Source organism: Trichoplax adhaerens, genomic scaffold, assembly GCF_000150275.1.
Source record: "Trichoplax adhaerens TRIADscaffold_7 genomic scaffold, whole genome shotgun sequence".
Lineage (NCBI taxonomy): Eukaryota > Metazoa > Placozoa > Uniplacotomia > Trichoplacea > Trichoplacidae > Trichoplax > Trichoplax adhaerens.
The window spans coordinates 2908227-2934179 of NW_002060949.1; the positions used below are offsets into that span (position 1 = coordinate 2908227).

Below are 25953 nucleotides of genomic sequence, written 5' to 3' on the forward strand. Positions count from 1 at the left end.
TGCAGTTGTAAAGTTAAAGAGGTTCCTATTTTATATTTAGCTAACTTTTATTTTTTATCAGCTCTATTTGATATTTATAGAAATCTATTTCTTAGCAATAATCTCGTATGCTAAATTCGTGATATAGATTACTTTCTATAATTGATTTATTGACTTTTATCGCTGGGTTCGAAATAAGATTTTATCTTTTCAAAATGGATTACTTTTCATTGTACTGTATGCTGTAATTTAATGCTGTATCAATATCCGAAATCAACTATTGATTGATTCCTTTTAATTAATCAAATGTAATATACCATGAAGCCACTTTTTAATTCTCAGCCTAGTTTGATGATAGCTAATGTAATATGGCCATTATGGTTATCGTAATATTTCATCGACAGTACATCGGTCTGACTAGATATCAGACATAGAATGTGAATTTAAAATGTTGTCATATAGTAGTACTTTGAGTTTGTAGTAGCAAGACAAATCTCGATTATTTACGATCAAAATGTTTTGCAAAGAGATACGAATGAATTAATCGAAAAGTTTAGGTACATCTGCTAACGCATTTACTTTATATTTTATGGTCTTGTATAGTAATGAAATTTCATTAAATCTAATATTTAAAAGAGTTATTACTGGTACAAATTAATTTGGCTTGGCATTATTGAAAGATAGTTTGACAAACCTGTTTTGCGTGAGTCGTGTAAGATCTTTTAGGATACTTTTTAATGCTCTATACTGTACAATGCATAGATTTGTAATCATCATAATTAGGTTAAGCTTCTGTAATGGAGCATATGTGATTATCATATTGAGTGACGAGTGAGTCATTATTTGAACACGTTAACAGATCGTTCAAGGTCACTCAATAGGAACAAAAAAATCAGTAGAAGCGTTAGTAGTTAGGACATTCTGCAGCATATCGAGTTACGGTAATAAATAGAATACACGTATATTAAATAATCTAATCAATGATGAATTCTATTATATAGCGTACTTGAAGACTGAATGAGGTGTATATTAGTAGCCCGCTAATTGTCGATAAAATTCAACGAATCTAAGGCATGAATTTTAATATCTTCTTGCCAATACTGTAGAGCGCGATTGCGTAGGGCAATACTTACAGTATATTCATATCATTTTATTGTACTGTACAGTGTAATGAAAGCGATTTGCATGCTGTAGTTTATTGTAGATCATCATAGGCATACATTAACCTCAGTTGTAGCATGTTCTCATTCGATATTGTGCTTCAATTTACACGAAACTTATCTTGAATTAAGAAAAATATCTGCAGTTTTGCAACGAGACAGAAAAAGGAGCTGAGAATAGATCTAAAATGTTAGCTAAGCATAAATGCAGGTATCTAGAATTTAAATAGTCCTAATAGCCTTCATCCATTCTTGCAATTGTAACGAGGCCACTCACGACTAAAGATGAGATGACCCACTATAAGGAATTAACTGTTCACTGAACACAAATGCTATTATCAAACATGTAATAAGTTGGCTTTCTTACAATGTAACGCCTAAATAAGTCATCTTGATTATGATTTATGTTCAATATCACAGAAGAAACCTTCACGTATTAGTATTATGTACTGCTGAAGATCCTAATCTATACTAATTTATTTATGTTGAAGATTTTCTTATGCTATGTTTGTGATCTCCCTTAAATACTGACCAAGTTATCATTAGACACAATTGATTGAACGACGTTAACTGGCTATAGCCAAATAAGTGAACAAATATTCCCGATAAAGAGAGTCGACATGTACGACGACTTCGAAAATGTAGAGTACTCACAGAAATTATTAATTTGAATCCCATTAATGATATATTATAATTCAATCAATTAATATCATATTGATGCAATCGAAGGCCATTTTAATCCGGGAGTCAAGGTTAATGCTGAAATTTCTTCACACAGGAAGAGAAAAAGTGTTGTTTGAAAATTCATTTATCGAAAAGTCTCGACATTATTGTGTAGTTTCCTGTCCATATGATTTTTATAAATAATTAAATTGATTAATAACGTCAACTAGCCTATGTCAGTCTTCGCCTATATTGCTCATCAATTGATAATATTATCAAATTAATCTAATTACGTCAGCAAATATAAACTTATAGAAAATCTCTCTATCGACGTTATTACCGCATATTTTTGTAATTGAGGCAAATATCTATTAAGTATTACCAATTTAGTGTATAATTATAATTATAATACATCAATGTATTAGACAATTGCAAATGAGATCGTCCACCTATAGCAAGAATTACAACTTTCAGATCGTAGCAATAGTTTTTATTGCAATCATGTTACAAATAATCACAATAGGTGATAAAAAGCTGCCACGCCTTTGAACAGCAAAAATGTTTTCAAATAGGAATATCGTAGTTTTAGATTCAAAAATGAAAACCAGTATTGAATTGTTACGTAAATTTGTAGGTGCGTAACTACTTGATTACAATTATTAATCCCTAAGAATTAATTCAATTTTTCCAATAAATCCCCTCCAGGACGGATAGGAGTGACAACTACGGTATAATGCCGTCAAAATACAATTCAATTTCACTATTATATGATTGTTGTCTGTAAGTTTCGTAAAATTGCATACTTGAACTTTAGAAATTGTAATAAGTATTGATCGGGTGATTTAATAGTAACCTTAATGCAAGTATTAATAACTGTACACAAAGTATCAATCATACTCAGATCGTACTGTATTCAAATAAATTAAAAACAAAACAAGTGCCATGTTCTAGATCTAGTCAAAAAGAAAAATTACAGATCAAATTATATCTTTTCTACCACTAGAAGCAAGTATGCAGAATTATGACGAAACACCCTGGGTTGAAAATGAAGTTGTATTTTAATTGGTTACAATAAGTTTAACAACTGAGTATAACTAAATCTTTGAAAAATGTGTAAAATTAATCAGCTGTAAAATAATCAATCTAAAGCAAAAAATGATTATTATACAGATGAAAAGTGCATGAGGCAGTTTATCAAAGTAAGCAAAAGATATAACGTAATTTTAAAAAGGTAATCTATTGAGTATAGCTATTGAAATGCAACTCGAAAATTTGTACAATTAAAGACTAACTATGCAACGTAGTTTAACGCTTGCATTTAATATCTACGGTATTAAATTACTGCCAGGAAATTAAGAATGGTAATTTGTAACGCATTTGGCGATGAAGACAATAAATAATTATAATTTAGCCGAAATCTAAATTGCTTCGTAATGAAGAATGAAAAAGGTATTTTAAAATGATTGATCTTCCTCTTAAAGAAAGAAATAAAGATCAAGTGAATTTAAGAGTCTTCAATATCAGTTTAGCATAATAAATTATTTTAACTTACAAAGTGTAAATGAATTCTTAATAACCATCATGTTATGTTACAGTAAATGTGTAATCATGACAATCAACTTAAATAAGTACGTGATGTATACAGAAATGATTATAATCAACCTCCTTACAATCGTATCAACTCAGCCATACAATCATTTTTAGCTCATACAAATTATAGAGGTCGATTAATAATTAGAAAAACTGATATATTATGCGATACCAAATGTCTTGAGATGATAATTAAACGGTATTTGCAAGAATAATAATTAATAATGAAATTATAAGAGCTATCATACCAAGCTAGATATTAGCCTTTATAACTATGTCATTAATGAATGATTACTGATTCAATAATGCAATAGCTATCGAAATGTAGCAATGTTATAAATTTTATGAAAAATTAACGATACATAATAAATGGATAGGCAAATAGTTAAATAGATGAATATTAAACAGTGCAAGTTAAACATAAATCTATGGAGAATAATGTTGGTTATAGCAGTTAAGATAAAATCATTAACTTTGCTAAAATATAAATAGTAGAAGTATTGCTTTTGTGCTTCCCTATTAATAAACACAAGAGTTGCACTTGCGTAGATAAAAAAGAATAGTATCTATTAACGCAAGCGAAACATGATGTAATCTATGAGAGTGAGAGAAAAAAGTATAAGAACTCATTACAATCATTATTAGCGGTTGACAAATTAGGATCCAGCTAATTATTGCAAATTATTAGTTATTAACACAGTCTTGTTATCATGGTAATAGACCACCGACCAGCCTTTTACATATGTAAATTATAGTCCTTATGGAAGATAAGCGAATTAATTAAAGGCTGGCAATTTAGGTAGCAGTTAGAATGGTTATATTTTCAAGTTAGATTGCAACTAAGTGAATAGAAGACGATATCAGCGTATGGTAAATAGTTTTGATGGATAATATAATCTTATATACTGATATTAACAAGATTTTTTAATACTTAAAAGTTGATATATCAGTACATAAATAAAGAAACTGTGGTGATAAAACACAGATATTTTAACTTGGATAACCATGAACCTAAACCCAATTATGGTTTCACTAAAAAGTTTGCTGTAAATCCGATATAATAAAACTTATATGTTATACATACGAAATAGTGCATAATCTAGGATGTCTATCTTATGGTGAAAATTACATTTACATGTGAGTTAAATAACAATTTAAGCTTACGTATATATATATATTATATTACATATTTATATCTATCTATATATGTATATATATATAAACATGATGATAAATCGTGTGTTAATCGAACCAGTACGGCCTCATTAGATTATTGTGCATTGAATAATACGTTTATCTGCCCTGATTTCATATCCATGATCAAATCACCTGATACGATATCGATGCAAAGTTTTAATTATGGCAATCACCATTAATTAAAAGAAGAAGCATACTTTCAATTGAAAATCGAGGACAAGCATTTTTTAGTATGAACAAAGTTTTAACTGTTGATTGCTACGTTAATCAGTTACATTATTATTTTTCTCAACTACAATAAAGCCATGAGTATATATCACTTGTATGAATACAAATTAGTTATGTTGCAGAAATATTTAATCTTGCAAGTTAACAAATTGCCATAGGTATATGATATCTATCCCTGACTCGATAATGTAAATGGATACAATCCAGCTTTCATCTCTACCTTATAACTACCGTTGGCATAAGTTACTAGATCTATTTTGGCGTACATTAATGCTAAAGGTATTGTTATTATTATTAGTGATGGTAATATCATCATCCAATGTTGCATAGAGCTCATTTTCTTTCCTATCCATTTTACCCAAACAGACTGGGACAATATCATTTCTAACATTGTTATTATTAAGGGAAACTTGACAATAAGGATTAGAGACAATGTGAGTATTGCTGCAACGTTGATTACCAGCAAATGAATTATTATCCTTCTTGACAATAGTACCGGTATTATTAATGATGGTTGTTGATGTTGATGCCAATTGTGTTACAGGACCCATTGACGTAGTGGGCTGCGATCGAGATTTTCGACTAGTAAAGGCATTCTTCAGACGTTTTCGATAATAAATAGCAGCAATAGTGGCAAGGGCAGCTACAACACAACTAGTAGCGATAATTATGTTTATCGTCGAAGATTTATGATCTGTTAAAGCACCATTATTAACCTGAACAACGACAAATGCGTAGCCAGATATCGATTTATTGTATCTGTTGTACGTTCTAACAAGTAACTTGTAAGCATTAACTCCAATGATTGGCTTTTGATTTAGGACAATATTACCGAATCGATCAGTAGTAAAGATATGGTAATAACTACTGCCACCAATAATAGTATAAACTAGATTATCTCGCGAAACTTGATTAGATTGAGATAATTGAATTTTTGCAACTGCTGTCCCAATTTCAGTATTGGATTTCATAGTTACGTTATAATATTTCTGACTCAACTGCAATGCATTGCTATCGTAAGTGATGTAAATTGTCATCAGCCATTCACTACTTTGAGGTGGCTTACCACTGTCTGAAACACGAATTTTTAACTTGATTATTGCTGGACCGCCACTTGGAATTTCTTTGACATATCGAATAACACCCGTTGTTGGATCGATTCTAAACCAACCATAACTATTACCGCTTGCGATGGTATAAGTCAGTGGTGGTCCATTGTATGGTTCATCCGCATCAGTTGTTATTAATTTTGCGAAATCTTGCCCAAAACTCATAGTATTATGAATGTAACCTAAGTAAAAATTTGAAAAATTAAATATTCCCGTTGTGATGATAATAATGATTGATAAGGAAAGATCTTAATAAGATAGGCATAGTTGTCCATCATCCATGTCTTATTATCGTTTTAAATACTAATCCTAGATCTGATGTAACCTAAAACAAAGTTTGAAAATAATATATTCTATCATTTACCAAACATTATTTTAGCTGTTGACTAAGCAGTTACTGCAATTTCGGACTAACTCCAACGATAAATTTTGATTTGAATTGAACTAGATCCTCATATAATGAATCTGTTATTCTCCGTATGATTTGGAAACGGTAAATTTTTCTATACCTATTAACTTAAAATTAAATTTTAAACTTTCAATGACTGCTTTCAAGTTTGAGGGGCCCCTATATACTGCAGAATTACAGTGAAAGTAATGATTTTCGGCTGACTTCGACGATGAATACATAATTATGCAGTAAGCGTTTCTAGCAGTGTAATATCTGAAATTAATCGCTGATATTTTACCGCAACACAATAAATTAGCGAAGGAAAAATAAGTTATTTGAATCTACCAAATAGATAATTTGCTAATTATTATATAGGCTCCGGTAGCTGAGCTTGCGAATTAAAATATGCGGCAGAGTCAAATATATTCTATAATCAAGAGTATCTGCGACGATACCTTAGGCGTCATTATGGAAAGTAATTTATTAATAAATAAACGACTCTTCCGCTAAAATGGTATTCCGAATGATAACTTGGATTGAAATACCACTTTAGAGACATATGCGCTGTTCAAGTTAACTTCTGCGACGACGCCCAATATATCGTCACAAGTCCGCCGAAATGGCGGTACTTTCTTTCGTTATTATAGTGATCAATACATAAGATTGAACCAAGATATTACACACTTCCACCTCTCATATATTACAATCATTTACTTGGCATTAGATTTAAATAAAGAAAAAAAATGTTGAATACTCTAAGCTCTCTTCCCACTTATTACTCGCAGTTCAACTTGTACGTAAGTCAACATATTTTACAAATATTTACACAGATGCTCACTGCCTGTATCAAATGACTTATGCTTAGCTTAAGTTGCAACATTGACTTTAAAATTGGCTTCTACAGTAATTGCTCTTCGTGAATAACATTCCAAAGGTAAGATATTGGTAAACTTATATATCGGCTGATCTTGAAACATAATGATTGAGGAGTTAGGCTTTCAGTACACTAAATTGCAATACTCAGAATAACTGCTGTCAATTATCGATTGGTAAGATTGTAACTCTATTTAGCTACATATTGATTCGTTTTAAGAATTTTTTAGCTATTTATAATGCTATAGGATAAAGTATAAAGTATTAGCCTATAGTTTTCAATAGATAGTATTAAAGCTAGCGTCAAGCTTAATGATTGAGAAATGCTATTGCGGAAAAGGAAAAGATCATGTAAGCGAGTACATCAATTGAAACTATATCCAACCACCAACTGATTTTATGCAAATTTCAATATCTTAACGATACCTTCGGTGCATTAACTATAGCTAAACGATTGTTAAAGCCACTGAGAGTAAAAAGTAAAAAAATTTCTAGTATAATAATTGATTTCGATTATCTACAAATATTCTATATAAAAATTTTTTAAGTTCTTCTCACTCATCAAGTATAGTTTCAGTCTAACGACTATGGCCAGCTTTACAGTAGTGTAAAATGTAACCATCTGGTGCATATAAGACATGAAATTTAAACTACCCTATCTTCTGTATTTGCTTTTTTTAATCCATGGAATAGCTTGATAAAGTGGCGATTGTATAATAACACAAAGAGGGTGCGTTCTATACCATACTAACGAAAGCGATTTGTGGTAATTATTCTAGTAAAATTTTAATAACTGTTGCAATCCTGCTGTAAACTGATATAAGAAACTTCGCTCTACGAGTGTATGGTATCGCCGTATTGTCTAACATACACTTTTAATTAGTACTTGTATTAGATAGAAAATCTATGACAGCTTAAAAAGGGCTTTCTAACTCATTGGAATCTAATACAGTATCTCCTTGAATCAACAATTTTATCTAATATAATTAAAATTCATCTTCCAAATTTATACAATTTTTACGGTATAACTTCTCTTTATTTTAATTTACATACCTACTAAGCTTGAAGCATTAACCTTAGGTGGGTTATCGTTAATGTCGGAAACATAAACAGAAACATCGATTTTGCTATTACGAGATGGTATTCCCTCATCCGCTGCTTGGATAGTTAGTCTGTAGGCTGCAACAGTCTCACGATCCAGGTGGCGTCGTAAAGTAATATAACCAGTTTTAGCGTTAATTAAGAAAGTATCGCCGATGTTGCCGTCGACAATAGTGTAAATTATTTTGCCATTATTACCACTATCAGGATCAGTTGCTATTACTGCTAGCACAATTTCTCCAATAGCAGCATTTTCATTAATTAATCTCATGCACAGACCTTGTATAGCATTTGGATAGCATAGAACATTTAGCATGATGTTGCCGACATAAAGAGAGAATGGAAAGCAAATAATCAAAATAAGTTAATAATATTAGGTTAAACCTATGCCTGTCTCAATATTCTAATTGACTGAAGGAGTATTTACTAACAAAATTGCTTTACCACCTTCTCTATTAACATATAAAATCGTTTCTATACTAGTCTAATATTTTAATTTTCACTTTGTATACAGACGCAAATAAGTGATAGAAATTCAAAGATCTGTTTATATAAACCTATCATTCCATTTGGATTTGGACTCACCTTGTCTCCTTTGAGCTGCAAATTTTCTACTTTTCTCATCGGTTAAGCAACTAGCATTAAATTTTGGTGCATTATCGTTGACGTCGATTACTGTAATCTTGACTACGGCATCATCATACAGCATTGGATGTTTCTTACTGGTTGCTCTAATTGAAAATTGGTATGATGATTGCCTTTCTCGATCTAATGCTTTAGCCACAGTTAAATAGCCTGTATTCGGATTCAATAGGAAACTATGATTGTGATTGCCAGAGGCAATGTAGTAAGTGATTTGATCATTCATTCGCGCCGATAGTATAGTACTAGCATGGACTCGTAAAATAGCACTTCCAATAGTGGCATTTTCACTAACATTGTCATGATAGATTCCTTTCCAAGGATGGTGGCTACTTTGAGTAGGTTGAAATAATGGCCGGAATGGACTGCGTACAACATGGATGATTACTTTAATGGTGGAAATTCTTTCACTGATATCTTTAGCGCTAACAATCAGTGTAAAAGTGTTGCTTGTCGGTGAATAAACTAATGCCCGTGTAGTATTTAAGTTGCCATTATTTTGGCCTATAGCAAAGCTAGAATGCTTATTGCCCGAAGCAATGGCATAAGTGATTTTGTCATCGGATAACGCTTCAATGCGGATCATGGGAGTATTGGCTGGTAGCTGTTCTGTAACATTAACTTGATAAAGTGGTTGGCGAAATATTGGAGCTCCACCAGGAAAATAAACATGAATGTAAACTTGAACAGTGTTGTGTAAATTTAAATTAGAATTGACTGTTGCACGCACAATTAATTCATAATCTTGGATACGTGGTGTTGCCAATAATCGTATATTTCCATTTAATTCGCCGATAAAGAATAAGCCATCTTCATTACCGCTATCGATTGAATATCGAATAATACTGCCATCGGGTACTTTTGCACCGACAGTGACTACAATCGATTCGTGCTGTAAAGCGCATTCTATCGATTTATAATAAAATCGTGATGTAAAATTGGGCCTTTGATTGTTGGATGGGACTTCGCGCCGTGGTCGATCTTGGAGAGAATTGCTATTTTGATGGTGTAATGGAGACGGCCGATGAGGATTGTTTCCACTTGGAATACCATATGGTATGGAAGGGTGACGACGACGATTATCATCATTCTTCCTCGTTAAGAGATTCCATGATAAATCTTGGTGTGATTGCAAGTCTGTTTTGCCATCTAGGATTCGTTCATTTTTCCACGTTTTATCCAAAAGGGCTAGACATTGATTAATTTGGATTGTTGCCAAAACTGACAATAACAGAACAATACTTTTACCTTTCAGAAGGGTAGACATATTTTATCTTCTAGAATGGAAAAAAAATAGAGAGTATTTAATCGTCAAAGAGGTCAATAAATCTTTCCGCATAGCCTATTTACTAACTATAAAGTAAAATTCCAGGAAAAAAAAGAGAGAAAGTTCCTGTAGATAGAACAAAATAGTTTGTGACGTGGATCTAAGGAAAAGCGTGCCTTAAGATTATCGTAATATCAGATATGGACACTTTTACCCTTGTAGATAGAATAAAATAGCTTATGACAAGGATCTAAGAAAGGCGTTTGGTAAAGATTATCGCAATATTAGATATGGACCGGTAAACTAATGCTACTACAACGTTAGTATTGTAGACAGTTTGAATTGAAAATGCTCTAAAAATGATGCGTGCGTAATCCGTATTATGCCTATCAACGTCATACGGAATCAAATTCTTCAATGAGATGCTTTGAAATTCAGCTTAAATAATAATAAAAATGAGCTTATCCTGTTAACAAATTAAGATAGCGAGAATCAATAGCTATTATTCATCGTTGTGAATGCTCAAGTCTGTCTGGAGAGGAGGAAGGAAATTGAATTTATAAATTTCTTTACATTGGTTGCAAATCATTAATGCCGCGAAGTTTTCGGTAGGCAAGATGGCGACTGTCTTCGTCAATCAATCTTAGCTATGATAACAACTCGATGAAATCTCAATAAAGAGGAGATTAATTAGTAAAATAAGAGAGAGATAAAAGATCTTTCGCGACTTGGTAAAAAAGTTTGCCTGCCAAGACGTTAAAAGTCGTTGTGATAGCCAAGTTAACTAAGTACTACAATAACATCAAAATTGCATGAAATTCACCTGGTTTCCTTACAAATCTCATTATAATAACTATTAATTTCTCAAAGCATTGAGAACATCTTGGGATGGCAAAAGAATCTCATCTCTAGGAGACGAAGAATAATAGCCGGAAGGGCGCCATTATAGTATCATTAAAGTCCCAGTCATCGAATTATTAATCGTCGTTCATTTATGGGATTACGAGTAGACATAGGAAGATCTCTCGTCCAAACTAATTTTCAGAGTATAGTACTATGCATGGGCATTAACGAAAGACAAAGGCAATCCGCATAAATTGGATAATAATTTCTAACGAAAGATTCAATTTTCTTTGAAGCAAACAAACAGAAAAAATGCGAAAATAAATGAAATGAAAAAATTTGATTAAATCAAAAACATTCAAGATTAGAATCTTGATATCAAGCGGTAAATGCAAGAATATTATGCTAAGGAAACTGATCCATAGTAAAAAGTAGAAATTAAAGTTATTCTATATGAAATGAACAGATTGAAAAATAAGGTGCTGAACACGCGTATCTATCCAATTGATAGGGATGAAGAGTTGATAATAAAATTTCCAATTTGAACAACCTTGATAATAAATTAGTGCTGCCACAAATATTTGCTAATATACGTTAGCTTAGACAGATCGGCAACATTGACATGAATGTAAGAAAATCTGAGTAGTTTCGTGTTAATCGGTATAAATATGGAATAGAGTAGAAGGAATACATTTAACTGCTGTTGCCGCCATAGCAAAAAAAAAATGTAGAAAAGATAAATTCGTACTACAAGCCTATTTGTGACCGTGGTCATGATGGGTATTTTATTGCCAATGTTTTTAGAATAGTTTATCATGTAAAATAGGTTAAAAAAAATGATATACTGGGTAATAAAGCAACTAGGATAGAAATAACACATAGCAACGTAAAGGTAAAAGTTCAAAAGTAACGATGCAAGTTAATAAAAAAATAGCGGACAAGAACTCGCTAAAAGGACTATTTGAATATCTGTTATCCCAAATTGAATTTGGATCATGTAGCATGCCTGTATTTCACTAGTAGGATAAGAACATTTCATCTTCTTCTACCTTATTTTGTCGCAAGCTATTACACTACTTTATTTCCTTCACTATCAATGTCATTCAAGCATTTGCAAAGGTATAGCGCAAAAGACAAGATACGTACATAGGCCTCCCTCAAAGAAATATTTTTAATCTTTGTATTGTTAACACTAAGCATATGTCAAGGTCCAAGTACGATAGTGTTGATTAGGGGCGCATAATTAATGCTGCTGCCTATCGAGCCCGGTAGACTACGGTATTAAAATATTCCAGGAATAAGGCAAGGTAATCACCTTTTCACTAAACACTGAAGTGGATATTCGAGGAGAAAAATGCGACATTTTATTACACTCTACTTGTATCCCAACTTCTTTCATTAATCAATTCTACCCTAGGAAATCAAGTTATGACTATATCAAGCCATATTATTGCGATGAGGACGTAAATTAATAAATTTTTTTCTCATCCTGTTGATCTGCCTCCCACTCAACGAATTTACGACAATAAAACTAATAACGATCATGACAGCAAAGAAATAACTTGATATAATACAGAATTGTTGGAATCACTTATATTGCACTAAAAATAAAGTATATCCAACTTTTTATGCAATGAAAAATGCTGCTATAAAGAGTAAGACCGAATCATTAGAGCTCTTGTTCGCTCTATATTGGATTTATACTGTTGAAAGGAATCACGGCACGTGTTATAACGCCAATATTTCTTTACCTGTTGTATATTGTATGTGTTATATCTATATATGTTGATACAAATATTGGCAATAATTGTTTTCAGGTCATCCAATATCCAGCATAAAATATGTTATGATAACTTAGTATAGCGTGGCGTAGGGGTAAATAATGTTATTGTGCCAACATCGATTGGGTCGAGTATATTTTCATGAATTTCAACGTCTAGAAATCCATCAGCACATTTCTGTAGTAGGCTTATTTTCCCAATCCTTTTGAAATGAATTTCCTAATATACCAGGCCTAGGAATGAGGAGTAATGTAAAAATATGCCTTATGATATCGTAAATCTGTTGCTTTCGCTCTCAATTGCGCTGAGGATCAGGATTACTGGGGAGAAAAAAGTGCCTGCTCTAAATTCAAAGCACCAATGGCGGTAGTCATCGTCATAGAAATCAGTTTATTGCTGATGAGAGGAAAAAGCAATGCCCAAGCAGTGTACTCCGTCGATAGTTAAATAAATGATCGATACAACTAAGGTGATCTTTGATTTGCTTTCAACAGTAATTGAAAATTCTCTTATTTAATTTCAAGTAGTAAAAAGGAATTTTCTGATATTGGAAAAAGTAACCAAGGGCTAATTTGAACTGCTCAAAAAGGACTAATGATATCATTTACGCCTATAAGATTTGCTTCATGGCTGCTATTCACGGTTAGATGTCCAATATTAAAAGGGGAAAGTCAATAACAAGAGTACACCCGCCTAGTGCAAAAATTAAATTGATGTAGACTACAATAAATGACAATCGAGCGATCTTAAGTACCAACTGTTAGAAAGAATACAGTTATCACAGTGGGAGGAGGAAATGAAAGACGGGGAATAATGTCGTCCATAACGATAACTTATTGCTATTAGAGGAGGTAATAAAAGAAAAAAATATAAAGTAGCCGTCCTATTATCTGCTAATTTACAGCCCGCATGGGGCCAGTCCAGGTATTGAAAGTTGTTAATTTTAAATTGAACTAGCTATGATAAAATTAAATTCAGTCATCATCAAATGAAACTATTACGTTTTGATGTCATGTATGATTCTAACGAGCTAAAACATCACCATAATGTTGGTCTTAACAAAGCAAAGAAAATTAATTTTCTCATTCTTTAGCAGCACAAGCAATCTAAATAATTAGCCCATCTGTAGAGTATGTTCGCAGTTATTCATTTAAGGTTAAAAATTAGCTCGATTGGTATGTTGGTATAGCGATAAACTCATCTCTTAAAAAAATCTATAATATTACTAACAACTTGTCAATGCAAAAATGCGATATTGATTAGATCTAACAAAATATTATAAAACTATCAAAACAATATTCTCCTGGAATGCTTGCCATCTAATTGAATTAACTTCAATAAAATACAAAATACGATTAAACTTTTGCTGTTGTATTGTTATCATGAATAAATGGTCTTTTGCCATACAATAACTCATTTTTTCCTTCAATAATATTTTTACTGGTGCCAATTTCCCATAGCGAAACTGTCCTACGCTAAAATTGTATCTTTTGCATAGGATATAAAAATTGATTAATCCAAATCATTAAGTGCATAGGTAATTAATCTAAATGATCCATAGGAAGAAATTCTACAGTTTAATAAGGCAATCGCAACTTGCTTGAAAACTCTAGAATCTCTATTCTCCGTTTGGATAAGTGCATCAATTCGCGTTTGTAAATTTGCGCGTACATGTGTACAGTAGACTTGGCGAAAGGTTACAATACTCTAAATCTATCGGCACTACTTTTGTGCATAATACGCGTTGACATATTTTCTACACATGCATTTGATTCTAGCGAATATTAGCAGTATATATCCACAAATAAGCGATTGCATTCTTAGTCACTCAACTGATTAGTTATTATAAACGATAGCTGGTTACCTTATAAATTTGCAATATTCCTTGCCTATGTTGCAGCTATAGTAGAGGATTGAACCCAAGTCTTGTCGGCAAATATGGGCAAAGAAATAGATTAAACTTTCCGATCTGGAATTTTTTTTTAAAGTAGTAGCTTCAATTGGAGACTCTTCCGACACAATTTGCTTAGTTCATATGACATACGTCCACATCCCCAAAACCCAATAAGGGATGAAGAAGAAATTGATTGAAATATAATTGAAATGATTTTAACGGGTTGATTAATTGATCGATGGTTGAAACAGGCAAAAATTCTTTTGTGAAGGAAAAAACTTTTTCATGGATTGAGCTCGTTAAAATAATTTAACTGATTGTAACTTCAGCAGATGCCAGGGTAGTAACTACTGATATGAAATGAAAATCTTAGTATTAATTTAATACAAGATTAAAAAAGGATAGAAGAGCAAGTGATATGAAGAGGTAGATAGTAAGTATGTATATAGTTACTTGGAAATGGCGTGTTTGCAAGCGTCTGGCGTTGAACTCCTTTCTTGGTTAACATCCGGTAGAAAATAGGAAGATAATGCAGAATAGACTAAGTAACGGTATGCGAGGCGCAACTGCTCAAATTCTTTCTGACCATACGAGCCAGTTAGAATACAATAATAAATTCAATTTCTTGATTAATTTTATGCTAAATAGATCCCTTAGTATTCAAATCAGGTCAGGTCATTTCATATTAATATTAAACAACATTTTTAATCAAATAGTGTATAATCATCTTTTGTTTTATGTCTGCGAATAGATTGCTGCGTCGGTTAGTGTGGAGACAGGCGGGATAATCATGTTTAATACATTAGTCATATTTTAGAATATATAATTATCATCGTCACAATGCTGGTAATGTTAATAACAATAGTAGTAATAATTTTACTAATAGTAGTAATTCTTATTTTGTGGTGATAATGATGATGAGAACAGTAGGAATTGCAACATGGGCTAATATATATTCAACTACGGTAGTCCTTGGAAACAGTATGGTCGTTGTCGACTAGCATGATACCTTGTCAAACAGGCATTTTTACTATATTTTACGATGTATATGTTAAGACTTGGATAAAAGCCAATAAATGCATAATAGAATGATGCATACCATTCATTGCAGAGTGTAGAAGAGATAGCCAAGTTCGCCATTTTTAAACTAAAGCAAGTCCGAGATTCAATACAGCTAATATATAAGTTGCTTTAGAGAAGCCTTACTAGATTGATAAGGCTAATCGATAGAAATATTTTATAACCCTCCCCTTTATTTCAATATAAAAACAAAATATTGGATAGATAGTACAGCAACACTAGAAATGCAAGTAGAATGACCATTGGACAGAAATGTTTCTTGTTATATGAATACTTCTACTTCATAACCACATTGTTTTACTGAAAGAAGTAATTACAAGATATGAATAAGATAATACATGGAATCAATGTTGGATATTCAATCAAATTTGTTTAACTATACATAAGTAAACAAGTCAACTATGATCAAACAGATGGTCATTTAACAACAGGAGAAAATCTCCACGAGGTCATTTAAATTAGATTGAAATATTAATAGTACTACATCACCTCACTTATGTTATACAATATAAAATATGCGCTTTTACTCTACAATGGGTGTTGACTATTCACTTTACGGTTTTTCCTAATGTGGTATTCTATCAATTGCAAGCAGCCATTTTTTATACCTTGGTTGATTTTCTCTACATGATATTTTACATAAATAGACTAACAAGTCTATACTGTACCCCAGTTTTGCAATACGCTTTGAATCAATCCATATAATCTCATTTTTCTAAAGTACACTCTCTTTCTACATAAAGATTGATCGATATTTACTTATATGATAAAATAAGGTTTAACTGATAATGATAGCACTCATGAACAGTTTGTCAATCTTAAAAAATAGCACAGGGAATGACTTAAACAAAAAATAAGATTCATGACAAAATCTTTTACATTGCTATTAAGATTGCTGTGGGCCCTACTAATATAAGAAAGGTACGATTAATGTAAGCATGAAGATAAAATAACCTATACGATAAAAATGTTACCCTTTCTTCAGTAGATAGATTTAGAATAGCAGTACTGTGATTAGCTTTATGCTATAATCCTAGCATTATAGTATACAGCATTAAAGGTAGCGTCTAAGGTATACTAGAGTTCTGAATGTAACTTGTCAATACCAGATACTTTAAAAATAGGGAAAAATGAAATTTGAAATTTATTTCGAATTTCAGCTGTTAGCAAAATAAGCTATTTTAAAATGATCGATTAAAACGTTATTGGAATGTCTAGTTAATATTTATGTTACAATTATTTTAGAGAGATAATTTATTTCAGTAATAACGTCGATTTTCAATTTTAGCATGCTTGAATACTTCAAAAAATTAAATCATTATCATGATAATATTACCCGCCACCGTGGACGTAATTATACCTTGACGTTTATCATGCCGTCTTTGACCTCATCTCAATAATATTTGGATTTACGCATTTTATCACGAAAAAGCTAACTGTCATGACGACAATACAACTACAATAGCTGCTGCTATGATTATCGTATTGTTATTACATTAGCTAGATCGTTATTTCTGCAACATTTTATTCATAACATCGGTTATTGTAGCTCGAAAGCAATGATGTAACAGCGACCCTTTCTACTACTTCATCGTTAGGTATTACACAATGTCCCGTCAATTTTATCCACAATATTTTATGTTTGGAATGTTAGTATTTTATCTTACTACGAAAAAAAATATGTTAAAAATTTATTGATTTTATGAAGCAATTAATGCAACTTTTCTAATTGGTGCCTTAATTGCTATCGATAAAAATTGTATTTTGTTTCTTCTTATTATTAAATACATATTTGCAATTCTAATTGGATTACACGTGCTAGACTTCCAGTTAAAGCTATATTTTATTTAATGATTATTTAACCTAGAACTCTAACGTACATTATACAACATATAATTGGATGGAAAATTGGGAAGTCCTAGTACGTGTGACGACAGTAGAGTAAACAATGTGGAGGTGTTGGCGAACGTCATTTAGAGCAATCTCGTTTCGATCACATTTTTACCGTCTAGCTATACCAGCGTTATTACTTGTTTTGCACAGTACTACAACCTAATTCTATTAGCTATCACATACAATATATCATGATAACGCCTTATTACTTGATAGATATCGACGACAAACGGTAACTAATAAGCTAGTGAAAAATGCGTGTAATAATGAAAGATGACAAATCATCGAAGGCGAGAAGTATTTTTACCTTATCTGTAAAAGTCATAGACGCTTGAGTACAGCCAACCATTACATTTAATTGAAAGTTCATGCCGTATAAATTTTCTTAGAAGTTACATTGGTTCTCGCCTATTATTTATCGGCTATAGATATGCAATGAAATTTGTCAGTAAAAATAGGAGTTTTCCTAGCATGTATAGGAGTCTGGTGCAAAGGGATATCGATTTAATCTGTGTCATTCTTTCAGTAAAAGAATGCAATCAAAAATGCGCTAGCTCTTATCGGATAAACTGTGTCATGATAGACAGTCTTTTATCAAATATAGTTACGCTATAGAAATGAATACGGGAATAAATGTAATCATAGAATATTGCAGAAATAAAATATGAAATAGAAGACAAATTGTAATATTTGATTATTGAGATAATACTGTATGGTTTGCTGCGTATTTTGATGCTATTATATTCCTTTGACAGATTTCCAATTTCATGCTTGAGGGTTATTTTTAATCTCAGTAAAGTCGTGATTGACAAAGAAGTTATTTTAAAGATTTATCTTTATTCAGTTCATAAATTGGTTTAATAAATTTGGAAAATTCGAAATATTATCAGGAGTGGTATACAGCTTAACCAATGGATGTTTCTGATAAAAATCAGGGAATATCCAAATTATACAATATCTTGATACATTTTCTTAATTCAGGTAATTATAATTATATAGGTACGAGCAATATCACTGCTAAAGAGCAGAAAACTAATAATAATAAATATTTGGAACCGGTGACACTTTGCATAGCTGTAGTTATTGTTACGATTTTACCTTCGATATTATTATTGACAATCCGAGTGCTTTAAATAAATAGAAAAATACTTTTAAGAATTAAACTATTTCAAGGCGGTTATCCTGATTTATAGTACAAGCGATCTTAATATACTATTGGTATTTATTTAACAAAAACAGGTATTCGTATTACATTAATATCATTTTTTAGTAATAAGAATATTTAATATTTCTATACTAGGGCGGATAATGTTGATTTAATTTTCCATTTTATTACCATACCATGCCCTATAACATACTGCTAGCGCATAATTTCCCACAACTTCATATCATATTCTCAATTCTGATGTATTATATACCAAAAATATTGGTAACATGCTAGACATTTAAAACATGCGCGGTACGTAAATTTTCAATGATCTCACAGCGAATCACACAAAATTCCACGTATTTATCGTCAACTTAATAGGACAAACAACTGAGTAAGTAAATGTCATGATTCATGTGTGATATCGGAATAATTAAATCAACAAATATGAGATGTCATGAATGAAATTTTTCTTGGCTAAATCATGATTCGTCGAGTATCGCAGCAATAAATAATTAGCCGCATGACTTAAGTTAGGTATTTGGTGCCGTTTTCATAAGACTATACGATAGTGATTATGATTTGAGTACCATATATAGGTAAAACTTCAATAGGGAGCAGTTAATAGTGGCCAGAAAGAATGTTGAAATATTCCCTATGTTGAAGCTCATTTAAGTTGCTTATTTTTGAAGGCCAGCTTCTTGTATCCAAAATAATTATTCATTGATGATGCTTTACAATTTAATGATATAGGTATATAATAGTTATAACTCGTCCTAGCTGAGCTACTATTTTATTTCTCTATTATGCTCTTACGATCATTATATAGATATACAAGAATATAAAAGTAGTTTTTAGAAAGAGTTCAATAAGTTGGGACTAGCAAAATTCTAATTTGAAATATTGCACTACAAGATGATAGAATAACTGCTATAGCTAATTACATGATGATGGAGCAAAGCAGAAGAATAATTGTCATCGTGAATCCCTTAAAAAGAGTTCCTTTGATTTAGCTACAATAATTATAACTTACTGATCGCCTATCAATTCACTGATGATCTGTATTTCAAATGATCTTTATTCTTGCTGTGTTGTTGTCGATCATTATATTAATTTAAATTATTGATTACTGGTATGTGTCTGATTAAAATTTTTGTTGTTAAGCAATTGTCATAATGTATTTATCAATGTCCGGTTACAGAGGAAAAAATGAGTAAATTAGCATAGATTTGTTTTGTAATTTTACACCAAGATTCTTATGCTGACTAATTTAGCTATTGAACCACGATTAAACAATTTCGTTTATTCTGTAGTTTCGAGAAATGAAATATAACATGATAATTTCATGTAGACAAATAATAATAATCGAACACGAGTGTCATGTGTGTAAAGCATTAAATTATTCAGTTATTTTATAATATCCAAATTTAAATAATTCAATTTAGTTTATAATAGAAGGAATTTAACGGAGTTCTGTGTTAGACAAAATAGTCATCTCGTAATAACGTTATATTATACTGACAAACAAGGCTCTTTATTTTCTCTCTTGCTACTCATAGTTTTTCGGCCAAAGGTCATCTTGGTGCCAATTATGATCTAGTATAGGCACATTTATAGTTAGCTAGTTAGCTGTAGCAATGGTAATAGTGTAAATAGGTACACCAATATCTTTTATAGGTAAAGTTAGCAATTTCCATTTCTCTAAAATTGATTAATAGTAAATGGATTGCACGAATTAGTGGGGTGATAATTTTCATTGTGTAGTATAATTCCGTAACATTTTCGATTTAATTACCTTAATTTATAATTCAATGGTATGTCACGATAATTATAACCGATTATAGTTTCTAGAATAATTTTCTTCTATATTGATGATAGATATTGTTGAAATATTTTAAAAAATACCAAGTACAAGTTTTCGATTTATAATCTGATTTTATAGCTCTTCCGAAGTCAGTTATATCAATTGAAATTTAATATTATTGTGTTTATTTTGATACAATAATTGAAATCATTTTATTTTGCTGTAGAATTGAATTGAAGTATTATTCAAATGTCGAAAGTTAAAATTTAGTTTTCGATAGATTTTTTACATTCGAATTTTAAAATTAGTCTCTTCTCGATGTCATAACATCTATTATGTATGACTCTTGAAGCAATTTGTGTATCCTGCCGATTTAAAAACATCACTCAATTTTGTCAATTATACTAAGTAATTCTATCTATGTTGAGACCTAGACCAACTTATTAGCATGAAAAGTGATGATGACTAGACAGCGTACAGGTTCTGAAGTGTGTTTTGCTCTGTTAGGTATTTCTGTTATTTTAATATAAAAATACGTTATAGAAATAAAGTTCAATTTGTTGAAATAAGTTCTTGAATAATATTGGGGTAATAATATAACAGTTAAAATTTTAAAAGAAAATAGTTGTTTTTAAAATGTTGATTTATAGAGACTATAATATAAATAAAGACCTAATTTAATTTCTTATCAAATTTACTGTGATCTTATAAACGTAAAATTGTTTTAGCTCTATCCTTATGAGACCTGATGAACCATAGAATAATTTTGCTAATGCAAGTTTAATGAAGATTCACTACGAGTAACGGATTAGGATACATTTCGATAGGATAGTACCTAGAGATTATTTTATTTACAAGATTGGTTGAGCTAAGTCTATCTATTAAGGCAGATTCATCTACATGATGCCTTCTGTCATTCAGCAATTTATAAGGAGTATTCAATCAACTCATGAATGATTGACTGAGTTAAGGTGTAATACTGTAAATCTTTGTTCTTGCAGGTTATACATTGGTAGAGCGAGCTGATTGTTTCGCCTATAGAATAATTTTTTCAGTAGTCAATATGGCAAAACACTGCAGCAGTTGCACCTTAACTGGCACAGATATCTCAAATGGCAGCAGGGTGGTGGTTGCAAACATGTTGTAATCGCATATTAAATGGTATGTACTAGAATTCTGGAAAGAAAAATTTGCTGGATACAATTGTATTTTTAGGTCGCGATTTTATTTTTTAAATTTTTGCTGAATTGAGGAAACCATAATTAAATAATTACATCAATATGCTTTGTATTTCATGTTAGCGAATGATGTCACTGGCAGTAGTTGTAACGGTATTATTGCATGACATGGGCCCTTTTACGGAAAAAATCTGCAATTAAACAATTTCTATTGCCGGGACAGGGATTTTTTTTGAAACCACACAATCCAAATACTCATTAGTAACATTTAGTAATATATTTTACTTGCAGAGTTTGAAATACTATCTAATAAAAACTTAAATATGAGCCGCGTTTTGTTTCATTTCATACAGCCTGTAGAACAAATTCCTATCTAATTGCCAGTTATTACGCTCATTCTGAAAATTTTCGTCCATTATAGTAACTAGTAGGGTTTTTCAGAATTTTTTTACGGTTTTGTTGATTACTGTTTATATGAATTCATAGCAGCTCCGAACATTTCTAATGGAAAATGATTCGTAAACTTATGCACATTTTTTACTGTCAATTCCAAAATTTATAGTCATTTTTATGAATATTTCATATAGTTTCTGGCTACAATCACATTTATATGGTATTAATTATCGATAGTTATTCACAAGTCTCAGTAACCTGTACTGTAAAATGACCTTAAATCTGCATATTAGCTGTCTATTTAGATCTTTATACGGTAATTGCATCTGCAAATGTTTTCCGTATTTTTCTACAATTATACCGATTTTCATTGATATTCATAAAGAATCCGCAATATCGCATCATATTTCTGAATAACTATGACTCCTAATGCGGATATTTGCTGCTGCTTTTCCGGCATTTACCGCATACCTGCTTTTGTGAAGGTTTTCGAGCTTCTTCTATAGTTTTTTTTGATACAAACGAATATCACAGGTATTTCCTCGCAACTATTATTGCTAAATGATTTAAGGTTATACTTTTACTGATAATTCTAATGAGCGGAATTACTGAAATATGACCGTTTTTATTGACTATCTTACTAAGCCAAATTATGATTCTAATGTCGTATGGATTTATGAAATGATTAGTAACTTCCATAAGTAACTGATTGCACCAGTTCATAGTTTGTATAATTAACAGCTACATTACGGATTCGTAAATTTTGAGAAAAAAGTATTTTATAACGTTTTTGAGGTAAAATGTATTTAAAATGCAATATCTTGGAACAGTTTGCTTTTGTTCGAATAAGGAAATTGTTACTAATTCTCCTATATACAAGTATTCATTCATGATATTTATTTTTTTAGTTTCAGAAGATTTGGATTTTTAATTCGAGTACTTTTTTCTGATCATTTCATGTGTATGTATCAGAATAATCTACCCAATTAATGACGCATTGGAATATAAATGTGGACTGAAATTGATGGAGCACGTTTACGTATTACAATATTACTAATAAAGCTTTTAGTATAGGTACTTTAAATGACTGTAAACAGTGTTAACTACCTGGGTAACGAAAATGTATGTAAACTCTGTAGCTTAAACTACAATTTATCAATACTGTAGGTTTTCTGTTATTGTATGGACTTGTTCATTCAGCATTCACTTTTTCCAAAGTTTTTGGAGTTAATTTAAAACACTATACTATTTCTAAGCTAAGGAACGATGCAATGTCGTAGTATGAGGGAATTAATAGCAAGAAGTAAACTGTCCTATGATACTTGATAGCAATTTTGGGCTCTGATTTAGCTTGTAACGGAATTTATTTAAGAATTTAGAGAATACAGTTTTTATTGAAATGAACTGGAGTGAGATTTAATTCATATTACGACGCTTCAAATAACACAGCAGTGATGACAGGAATTATTTCAAGTTTAGTTTTTATATTTAAATTACAGCAATACGGATGCGTCATTGTCTAATTGCACATACAGTATGTATGCTTTTGCATTGAAAAGAAATGGCTTCAGTATATACTCCAAATTTTATTACCCGTAAAAATACATGCTTCATTAGTACTTGGCAAGTAATTGCTATATGTACTTTACTGGTAACGAAATAAGAATACTTCGTGGATGATTTCGATTCGCCCGTTAATGGTAATTGTGATTACATAATTGTACGAAATCATAATATTATACACTGTATCAATTACCCTAAATTGCGAGCGAAATAATGCGTAATTTAAAATAAACGGCAGTTACACTTTTCCAAATCTGAAGTCCATATTTTATAAAAATTCTACCGTATATTGATCTTCTAGTTAATAATAAATTGAAGGATAACTCAGAATAAAACAAGATTGATACTAGCTTGTTTTAAATTTCCAGTAAGGCCGAGTAGACGGAGTAACATGTAAGTCTTTCAATCTTATTCTCTTGGACAAGCTATTGCAGGTACTCACGTTTTTAATCACACTGTGTAGGTCGCTAAAGTGCTGTGAAAACTTTATTGACTTTCAAATAGCATACAGCGACAGTTTTAAATCACCGGATAGGACGTAAGATTGTTTTAAATTAGGCTAATGAAACATAGCATACTATAGTACTAAAAGTATAGTACATCGTAATTCGTACATTATAGAGCATTCCACCCAAGTAAATATTGCAATTTTACGATACTGATAACAAAAAACTTGACATCAGTGCATTCGATTTTAATCATTAATAATCGTAAGTAGACATATTAGAGTTTGTTGTCAATTTGTATAGGTCATTCTTATTTATCAAAAATTGGAAATTAACATACAGCATAGAGGGATACATTTGGCATGCATACAGTAAATTTGTACAGAAATGAACAGTTGTGGTGCCATTCCATAAGATCATTTAAAAAATTATCAGATACTGCAATACTGAATATCACTCATATGAAGCTGAGCTTTTATAGTAAGAGCTACTCTTTGATTTTATTAATTAAACAATATGGTGCGATTATAGATAAATCATCCTGAGGGAACAGATCCAGTTAAGAGTACACTTTTATTAGTTGCCTGTAATATTTTTATCATAAATGCAATTGGTTTGTTACGAATAACTCATTTCAGCAGCCGTTGACATCGGCTTAGGTAAATACAAATAGTGTTCGAGATAGCTGGCTAATTCATCTGGCGTTGTGTCATCTTGGTAGTTTGGACTGTTTTCTGTTACATCTCCATTGCCACAATCTGTGATAATGTTCTCATTCACTTCCTTTCCTTGATTATGTTCTAACCAGGCTTTAGCCATATTTAACATAACTGGTTTATTTTTATTGGTATTCATTTGAGACATCTTTGTAGTGTCGTTTTGATCAATTAGCGAAAGGTTGGCTACATGATGGTCTAAGTTAGGATTTCCTTGGTCAATGTCTGAATTTATACATTTGACAGATTCATCGTTGTTATAAACTGCAACCTCTTCTCTATAATTCTTTCCGCTGTTTGCAGCAGCGGCTACATCTGATACTGCCCGGCGACTATGGTCGAAGTTGCAAGTTGAATCTGGATACACTTGATTAATATTAGTCATATTTGTGTTCATTGAATGCTTAATTTTCGGATGCGGCTGATATGGGTAACGGTATGAATGGGGAGTTGGAGTATAACGATAAGCACATCTACAATGCATCTTACTTAAATAACCGGCGGATAAGTGTAATTGATCCAATCTATCAATGGTATCATCGATCAGGGGCAGTTCATCACAGTTACAATTCCGGTAAGGATGGCAGGGTTGTATTGGATCTAGATATATTAGGTTCAATGTTAATTACATTAGTTGACTTATGATAAGATGAATGCAGCTTCACTTATTTCTGAATTTAATAAAATCAGTTATAAATTAATAAATAAATTGTATACCTTGCATGCGTGCCATTTTATCAGTAAAACGTTAGTACAAAGGTGGAGCAGCTTTTAATTCGCAACGCCAAAGCCTTAGATTCACTGCAATGTAAAAATTGAATGTCAGTATCACAAGCGGAATGAAAAGTGCATCGTTAGATGTTTGTGAAAACCTGCGACCTAATGCTTAGTCTAATGAGTTTATGGTTGTTAAATTTCTGATGCTTACAAAGGTTGGATAAAAAGAAAGCTAGCAGTACTACATGATGAGTATAGTACGAATGTTGTACCTCTCGCATTTAATTACGCTAAATGC

At 31.4% G+C, this 25953-nt stretch overlaps 3 protein-coding genes across 3 annotated transcripts; all 3 read right to left on the bottom strand.

Moving 5' to 3' along the window:
- Nucleotides 1–5044: 5044 nt before the first annotated feature.
- Nucleotides 5045–6091, bottom strand: TRIADDRAFT_58115 (uncharacterized protein; the record flags this gene model as incomplete). Its single annotated transcript, XM_002114338.1, has 1 exon — nucleotides 5045–6091. One exon carries the CDS (start codon nucleotides 6089–6091, stop codon nucleotides 5045–5047), a length of 1047 nt encoding a protein of 348 aa, XP_002114374.1.
- Nucleotides 6092–8235: 2144 nt separating this feature from the next.
- On the bottom strand, nucleotides 8236–10200 carry TRIADDRAFT_58116 (uncharacterized protein; the record flags this gene model as incomplete). The annotated part of the gene is made up of 2 exons (XM_002114339.1): nucleotides 8236–8570; nucleotides 8877–10200. 2 exons carry the CDS (start codon nucleotides 10198–10200, stop codon nucleotides 8236–8238), a joined length of 1659 nt encoding a protein of 552 aa, XP_002114375.1.
- Nucleotides 10201–24840: 14640 nt separating this feature from the next.
- TRIADDRAFT_58117 (uncharacterized protein) lies at nucleotides 24841–25671 on the bottom strand (the record flags this gene model as incomplete). Its single annotated transcript, XM_002114340.1, has 2 exons — nucleotides 24841–25538; nucleotides 25656–25671. The coding sequence occupies 2 exons, from the start codon at nucleotides 25669–25671 to the stop codon at nucleotides 24841–24843; spliced, it is 714 nt and encodes a 237-aa protein (XP_002114376.1).
- Between the last annotated feature and the right edge of the window lie 282 nt (nucleotides 25672–25953).